Source organism: Garra rufa, chromosome 10 (assembly GCF_049309525.1).
Source record: "Garra rufa chromosome 10, GarRuf1.0, whole genome shotgun sequence".
NCBI lineage: Eukaryota > Metazoa > Chordata > Actinopteri > Cypriniformes > Cyprinidae > Garra > Garra rufa.
Window position 1 is genome coordinate 17,254,835 of NC_133370.1, and position 9,080 is coordinate 17,263,914.

The 9,080-nt window shown below is 38.1% G+C and overlaps 1 protein-coding gene across 1 annotated transcript; it reads left to right on the forward strand.

Annotated features, from left to right (window-relative positions):
• The first annotated feature begins 770 nt into the window (after positions 1-770).
• xcl32a.1 (chemokine (C motif) ligand 32a, duplicate 1) lies at positions 771-8,858 on the forward strand. Its single transcript, XM_073849386.1, has 3 exons — positions 771-927; positions 8,274-8,388; positions 8,556-8,858. Exons 1-3 carry the CDS (start codon positions 771-773, stop codon positions 8,746-8,748), a joined length of 465 nt encoding a protein of 154 aa, XP_073705487.1. The 3' UTR covers positions 8,749-8,858.
• Positions 8,859-9,080: the final 222 nt, after the last annotated feature.

The window sequence follows — 9,080 nt, forward strand, 5'->3', positions numbered from 1 at the left end:
AAAGAGACAGTGTCTTTTTGGTCCAATAACTGGGATGACTGGGAGGAAAATTTTGTTTTTCTGCTATTCTGCTGCTGTGGTTTACGATCTTCTCAACCACAAGGGTTACCAGGGGTTTGTCAGAAATACAGATTTATTGCTGGCTACTGGTGGTGATAATGATACTAGTAATAACTTAATGGCGATTCATTTCAAAATACTGAAACATTAATATCCTGCTTTTTTCCCAATAGATAGTGTTGTTCTAAGCTTAAAGTTGATATGATTCTTTAGGGACTTAATGAGAAGAGAAGTCTATAACATACTTTGGTTAAAATTTCTCAATGGTAGTGTAAAAAACACTCTTTTTACCTTGTCAAAAACCTTTTTAGAGCAAGCCATTCTTTTGCATGGGCCTTTAAATGCTAATGAGCTCTGTTTGCCCCGCCCCTCTCTGCCGTAGGATGACGAGCCATAAAGTTTTCTTTAGCCGTATTCAGCTGCGTCAAGCTGCAAAACCTGCTAACTAGCACATTATTAAGAAAGGCCATTTGCAAAGATGTATATAAAAAAAATTATACTCACTTATACTCACTTCTGCTATGGGTGAAGCTGCATCACGAATGATTCGCATGAACATAGACACATATGTAGAACGGGATTGGTGATTTCCTTTAAAAATGGAAAGTAATGTTAATCCTCTTCATAAATGATGACTGCTATGTTCATTATTACATCCAACAACAGAACACCTCAATCGCTCAATCGGAGACAGTCTTGTTTTGCATTCGATGACCCCTTTAAGGTGTCTAACAACTACAGATACCAAACTTCCTCTGAAGCTTCTTCATGCATACACCATCCAGCACAAACCCCTTTTCCCTCTGAATGCTGAAAAGAAAACATTGTCCGCTACTGCAATTTATTACCCTTTACAATTACTTTTCAGTATTTATGTTTAGTCTAAAGATATTTTAAAATGTTTATAGCAAAATTTATAATATGTACATATGCTTATATCAGCTCTACAACTCCTTCATTGGAGAACTCAAAAAATAGACATAGGAGGACATGCAATGCAAAAAAAAAAAAAAAAAAAAAAAAAAAGCAGAAATCCCAAGACCTAAACCACAGGAGCAGGGTTAGAGGAGATCTTCTGAAAACACAAAAAACATTTCACCTATATAGGCCGAAATGGAGGGAAAAGAAAGAGAGTCTTTATTAACAGAAACAACTTCATCTACTATTATGACACAACACAAAAACAGAAAACAAGACAGAATTTCCCATCTCAAGGACCAAATCATTGGAGGAGGATTGGAGAGGATCTTCTGAAGTCACAGAGACATTTCAGCCGAATGTGCCGACATAGGAAGAAGAGAAAGAGCTGTTTAAAGAGTCAACCACCATGAATGAGTCATATATTAACAATGGATACTTTTGCTTAAAAGGAGAGAAGTTTAAATAGTTGGGGTCTTAATTTTAGATTTAGCTGCCCTAACTATAAGTAAACTTTTCTGCAAAAGCAGTGCTAATAATAGACAACAATTCAGATTTTATCTGTATATGTTTGTATGAATTGATTTTTGTATTCAGTGCCTTTTTAACTGCATGACGTATAATTACAAGTTGTGTGGAGAAAATATTTTTAACATTGCAATAAGAAAAGGATGTAAATTTTGTCATCAGCAAGGGTTTGCAGTGTTGGTGCATTCCAGACAACTTGGTTTACTGGAACTTGTGTACTTTTAGTATGTAGCTTTGCTTTGTTACAGTTTTCCTCTTTATTGATTTAATATGTATCTTCCCTGCTGAAAAAAAAACAGCTAAAACCAGGTTGGCTGGTCTTAGCTGGTTTAAGCTGGAAGTAGCTGGTCTCCCAGTCTGATCAGGCTGGGAAAGTGGCCAAAACCCCTCTAAAACCAGCTATGAACAGCTAAAACCAGCCTGGGATGCGTTTCCCAAAAGCATCGTTAGCCAACTATGGTCGCAAGTTCCGTCGTTACCAACATAGTTCAACGATTCGGTGTTTCCCGACACCAAAAAACGCACCCCTGGTTGACCAGCTACCGTAAGATCAGCCAATCAGCCCAATATGGCAAATAAGCCCCGCCTCCTAAATGAAAGAGCCAATCGTTGATTAGTGAAGTTGTCGTGTTACCGCAGCTGCCATTAGAAGCTTTGGTTCCTATAGAAACAGGCAGCGTTGTACATTCGCACTCAGGTCTGCACACTGGCTGCTCTAACCTGACAAAATAAGCATTTTTAAAAACTATTTAAGCATTAGAAACAACAATTATGAGGCAGTTGTTGTCAGATTTCATTGGTAATTTCAAATATGAACTTTAATCGTAAGCTTGGTGAACCATTTTGAAGAGTTTTGTGTTTCGATCTGCATTCAAAGAGATAGGAGCTGCACTTGCCGCCAAGTGAAATGATTTGACTTAAAGGGGCTTTAATATTCAATTCAATTCAATTCAAGTTTATTTGTATAGCGCTTTTCACAATACGAATCGTTGCAAAGCGCTGTACAAAAGTTTAGGCTACTACAATATATTTAGTAATTTTAGTATTTAGTGGTGAATACTGTATGTCAAGTCGATGTACATATGATATAAATGTTAAAATCAGTAACTGTGTAATCAAACAGATGATGAACACTAATTGCAATGATTATGTGCTGTGATCAAACTTGTAAGAAAATTATGTAGTGCTGTATGTTGTTTCAAGGCTGGCATCATCTGCGGTCCTCTGAGGGGTCGGCATCATCTCTTCTTCTGAATCCAGACTGAATCTTGTGTAAATCCTAGTTACCACGGGATGGAAATCCCGTGGCAGAAACAGAGAAACAAATAGAGAAATAATTAGCGTAGCTGCTGTTCCAACTTCCAACCAAACAAAAAATGATGTGTTTAGCCCAAGCTGAAGAATATTAATGTGCATTTGATCAGATGTAACTGAAGTACAACGTTATGAGATACATTATGTGAATGCTTGGCTAAAGAGATGAGTCTTTAATCTAGATTTAAACATAGAGAGTGTGTCTGAACCCCGAACGTTATCAGGAAGGCTATTCCAGAGTTTGGGACCCAAATGAGAAAAGGCTCTCCCTCCTTTAGTGGACTTTGCTATCCTAGGTACTACTAAAAGTCCAGAGTTTTGAGACCTTAGGGAGCGTGAGGGATTGTAGCGTAGTAGGAGACTAGTTAGGTATGCAGGAGCTAAACCATTAAGGGCCTTATAGGTAAGAAGTATTATTTTGTAAGTGATACGGAACCTAATAGGTAGCCAGTGTAGAGACTGTAAAACTGGGGTAATATGATCATATTTTCTTGATCTGGTAAGGACTCTAGCAGCTGCATTTTGGACTACCTGTAGCTTGTTAATTGAAGAAGCAGGACAACCACCTAGTAGTGCATTACAATAGTCCAGTCTAGACGTCATAAATGCATGAACTAACTTTTCTGCATCAGAAACAGGTAACATGTTCCGTAGCTTAGCAATGTTTCTAAGATGGAAGAATGCTGTTTTAGTAACATAGGAAATATGATTTTCAAAAGACAGGTTGCTGTCTAATATAACACCCAGATTTTTGACTGTAGAGGAAACAACAGTACATCCATCTAGTTGCAAGTTGTAGTTTAAGAGATTCTGTGTACTGTTTTTTGGTCCAATAAGTAATATCTCGGTCTTATCTGAATTTAACAGTAGAAAATTATTGGTCATCCAGTCTTTCACATTTTTAACACACTCTGTTAACTTTGCTAAGTTAGAAGTTTCATCTGGTCTTGTTGAAATATATAGTTGAGTGTCATCAGCATAACAATGGAAACTAATCCCATATTTCCTAATAATATTACCAAGGGGTAACATGTAAATTGAAAATAGTAGAGGACCTAGGACAGATCCTTGTGGCACTCCATAGTTTACTGGTGTTAGCTGCGATGACTCCCCATTTAAATAAACAAAGTGATAGCGATCGGACAGGTATGATCTGAACCATCTTAATGCCTGCCCTTGAATACCTGTATAGCTTTGTAATCGATCTATGAGTATTTCATGATCTATAGTGTCGAACGCAGCACTAAGATCAAGTAAAACTAGCAATGAGACGCAGCCTTGATCTGCCGCAAGTAGCAAGTCGTTTGTGATTTTTACAAGTGCAGTTTCTGTGCTATGATGGGGCCTGAAACCTGACTGAAATTCTTCAAAGATATTATTATTTTGCAAGAAGGAGCACAATTGAGCAGACACAACTTTTTCTAGAATTTTAGACATAAATGGAAGATTAGAAATGGGTCTGTAATTTGCCAGTTCACTAGGGTCTAGCTGTGGTTTCTTAATAAGAGGTTTAATAACTGCTAGTTTGAATGGTTTTGGGACATGACCTAAAGATAACGATGAGTTAACAATATTAAGAAGCGGTACTTCTGCTACAGGTAACAACTCTTTTAGTAATTTAGTGGGTACAGGATCTAATAGGCATGTTGTTGGTTTAGATGTGGTGATAAGTTTATTTAATTCTTTCTGTTCTATAGTTGTAAAGCACTGCAGTTTTTCTTCCGGTGTAATGACTAATGTTGAAGTATCAGTTGCAGTAGTAACTATATTTGTTATTGTATTTCTAATGTTGTCTATTTTATCAGTAAAGAAATTCATAAAGACATTACTATTAAACTGTGCAGGAATATTTAGGTCGGGTGGCATTTGGTTATTTGTTAATCTAGCCACTGTGCTAAATAAAAACCTTGGATTGTTTTGGTTTTTTTCTATGAGTTGGTGGATGTACTCGGCTCTAGCAGCTTTTAAAGCCCGTCTATAGCTGGACATGCTGTTTTTCCATGCAATTTTAAAAACTTCTAAGTTAGTTTTTCTCCATTTACGCTCAAGATTACGAGTTTCTTTTTTTAGAGAATGGGTATTACTGTTGTACCATGGCGCAGTACGTTTTTCTCTAACCTTTTTTAGCTTGATTGGGGCAACAGCTTCTAATGTATTAGAGAAGATAGTGCCTATGTTACTAGTCATTTTGTCTAGTTCATGTTTATTTATGGGTGCACAGAGCAGTTGAGATAAATCAGGCAGGTTATTTGCGAATCTATCTTTGGTAGCAGGAACAATAGTTCTGCCCAGACGATAGCGCGGAGCTATATAGTTAACATCAGTGATACGCAGCATGCACGATACGAGGAAATGATCGGTAACATCATCGCTTTGAGGTACGATATCTATATCAGTAAGATCAAGTCCGTGCGATATAATTAGATCTAGTGTATGATTAAAACGATGAGTGGGCCCAGTGACGTTTTGTTTGACTCCAAAAGAGTTTAACAGGTCAGTAAACGCAAGTCCTAACGCATCATTTGTATTATCAACATGAATGTTAAAATCTCCAACAATTAATGCTTTATCAAAATTAACCAATAGGTCAGAAAGGAAATCTGCAAATTCTTTTAGGAAATCTGTATACGTCCCTGGAGGTCTATACACAGTAGCCAGAGCAAGTGATAGGAGAGATTTATTTTGCATATCTGACAGAGTAACATTAAGTATGAGTACTTCAAATGAATTAAACCTGTACCCTGTTTTCTGAGTAACATTGAAAATATCACTATAAATTGTTGCAACACCACCGCCACGACCGATCTGACGAGGCTCATGCTTATAACAGTAGTTTGGTGGAGTAGACTCATTCAGACCAATAAAATCATTTGGTTTTAGCCAAGTTTCAGTCAAGCAGAGTACATCAAAACTATTATCTGTGATTATTTCATTTACAATAAGTGCTTTGGGTGCGAGTGATCTAATATTTAGGAGCCCAAGCTTTAAAAATTGTTTTTGTTCATTTATTGTGCATTTTTCTGGTTTAATCACGATTAGATTTTTTCTAGATCCTGCATTAAATTTTTGTTTTGACCTCACTATTCGAGGAACAGACACAGTCTTTATAGATTGGACAGCACCAGTACTATCATTTAAATGTGCATAACAAAAGCCATCATCGCAACTATTTGAAGAATTGCTTACTAGTCAAATGGAGCGCAGCGTCCTGGAGATGTTGTCCGACAGCAGTTCTGCTCCGACTCTGCTGGGGTGCAGGCCATCAGCGCGGAAAAGCCTAGGACGCTCCCAGAAAAGATTCCAATTATTAACAAAGAGCAGTTTCTGTTCTTTACACCATGACAACAACCATTCATTTAGAGCAAAAAGTCTACTGAACCTTTCGTGTCCACGTCGATACGTGGGAAGCGGTCCTGACACGATGATCTTCGTCGCGGGCGCTGTGCTGCGTACCGTCTCGATCAGGCTCCCGAAATCCCTCTTCAGGACCTCCGTCTGCCGCAGCTTGACGTCGTTCACGCCCGCGTGCAGGACGATCGCGCCGACGCTCACATCGTCCTTCAGGATGGCAGGTATCTGTGAAGCAACATCGAGAACGCGAGCACCAGAGAAACAGCGAGTGTGCACTTTACCGTTAGCTAAGTTAGCACGAACGTACCGGACGATGGAGTCTCCGACGATCACAGCGTCGTGTTCCGTCTCGCGGAGGGGAGCGAAGCGGTTCCGGGTGGAGATCTCGAAGACCGGAGGCGGCGGAGGGGGAGAGGTCCTCGCCCGGGGCCTGGCTCGCGTCTTCGGCTGCTGCTGCACCCAGGGTCCGTGGTGTCCCGGCGCCGGAGTGAACGACAGCCGGGATGATCGCGTCCTGGGTGCGCCTGACCTGTGCAGAGAAGCACACGGAGTAGAGGTGATGAGGGTGTTAGTATCGTGCTGAATACTTACCCGGACAGATTCGAGTGCAGTCTTCCTCTCCTGCAACTCAAACTGCCGTTTGAGCAACCCCTGGATCTGCTTCTCCACGGCTTCCAGCTCGACCCGCACCGCGTGCAGCTCGAACGTGTCTTCACCTGCACTCAAAGGTAGACACAAATTCGCCATTAAAGCAAGTAACAGTGAGTAAACAGTTGAAATGTGTGTGAATAGAGAATAAACAATGCAAGCAAGATTAGCCGCGACCACGCTGGCAAGTGCTAAACGCGCTATAAGCTAACTAAGTAGCAGGCTCGGGAAAGCAAATAAAAACTAATGATAACAAGGCGTTCCGATTGTTTTTGTTGTAAAACACAACAGGGTGTATATTCACATGTTATGAAAAACAAAAATTATGGTGTATAGAATTGCTTTTAGATTTAAAAATAGAAAATAATAGTTTAACTCGACGGAGCTTCAACTCAAGGTATGCGCTAATAATATGCAATGCTTCAGTTTACAGAACCTTATCAAATTGAATAAAAACATAAAGCAAAAACAAACTGGTCCATGTTCTATATTCCTTATTTTGTACAAGAAGATTTAAAAACTCTTGCTGATGGTTTTTTATTCTGACCAAATGACTTGTTCATTTTGGAGTCTTGTCTTCAAATGGTTGGATGTTCAGTTCTATTTTCTGATATTTGTTTTTTGTATTTTTTTTATTACAACAATAAAACACTGCATTTGGACCCTGCTCTCCTTCGTCTTTGAGTTAACCGTTCGTTAAACTAATCACTTTCTCATGGCTAAATAAAAAACCTTTCAACCGCAAGGATGTGATATGCACTTTGATAATGCTTACATGATAAAAGCCCCTAAATGTGGTGGGGGAGAGCAGCAGACCACCATGACCTAAAAAAATAACCGGAATGAAAAGTAAAACAAAGTTCAATTAATAAATGATAGTATTCATTATATTAAATATTATATTAAAATCACCTGTTTCAAATACAGATTGTGTTAAATGTTTTCCTTTCCAACTCTGTGTCTGGATCGCACAACAGTTCACTGGACATTTTTAATATACCTTAAAGCAATGAAACGTAATGTTACATATGTCATTATTAATAAAAACCTTGACCAGTGTTCTGGGTAGTGGTTTGTTTAGTATTACCCAAGTTTTCTGCCTGGGGTGATGTGAGAGTGGAGTCATGTTGGTGGGCGGTTGTTCCATGTGTCCCAGTTCAGAGCAGAGCTTAAATAGACGGCGTCTTTCTTGAGGGTCACATCACGGGTGACAACCAAGCTAGAAAATGAAGTTGCATGTGTTTGGTTTCTATGCAGTTCTGCTGCTGTGGCTTCTGGTCTCGTCCTCAATGCAAGGTGGATTTCACACATCCTTACCAATATTCAGAAAGTCTTGCTAACTGTATTTATACATTTTTTTGTTGTTGTTGTTGTTTGTTTTGTTTTGTTGTTTGTTTGTTTGTTTGTTTTTTAAGGTGATTGTTTACATTTAAAATAACTTTTATCTCCAATAGATGATGTTGTAGTAGGACCAGGCTGTCTAACTACTACAAATACTAAAGTTCATCAGAAGCTTCTGCTTAGCTACACTCTCCAGCACAAACCCTTATTCCATGTGGAAGCTGTAAGGTAAGAATCCATTCAGTTTTTTATTTATTTTTTTTTTTTTTTTGCAGATTTATGCTGTATTATTAAGACACAAACTAAAGGCATAATGAAAGCTTTACTTTAACTGATATGTTTCATAATGTGACTGGGAAAGTTGTCATAATATCCCATTCTGTTTCATTCTCTAGATTTCTTACAATTAAAAATAAAGTAATCTGCTCGGATCCCTCCTCAGCATGGGCCATAAAGTCAATGAATTACCTGGATGCAAAGAACAAAAAACGTCGGTCAGTATCAAACAAAACAGCTCATCAATCTGTGACAGCGGTTCCTGTGAATACATCCACCACAAATAGGACTCGTTTATCATCACAGATTTAAACGCAGACCTCTTTGGATGAAAATGACTGATTGAGCTGTATGATTTAGCATTTTTATAGGTTTTCTCTTTATTGCACTTTTTTGTACATCACACACTTTATACTTTGTGATTTTTTAAAATAAATGTCAATGTATAGGATTATGTTTTAAAAAAAAGACTATTTTCATAATTTAATATCTGTTTTATATCTATTTTATTAAAATAATTAAAAGATGTGATTATGTATTTTTGTATACTGTATGTGTAGAGACAATGTTGTCAAATAAAATCCTCTGTGTCAGATTACATTCAAGTGATTGTTTTTAATCCATGTAGCTTTAAATATCAATAT

Coding starts and splice junctions, on each gene's coding strand:
- xcl32a.1 (XM_073849386.1), top strand. CDS start 771: ATGACCCCTTTAAGGTGTCTAACAACTACAGATACCAAACTTCCTCTG. Junction 928..8,273: donor CCCTTTACAATTACTTTTCA/GTATTTATGTTT, acceptor TATCTCCAATAG/ATGATGTTGTAGTAGGACCA. Junction 8,389..8,555: donor TTCCATGTGGAAGCTGTAAG/GTAAGAATCCAT, acceptor TTCATTCTCTAG/ATTTCTTACAATTAAAAATA.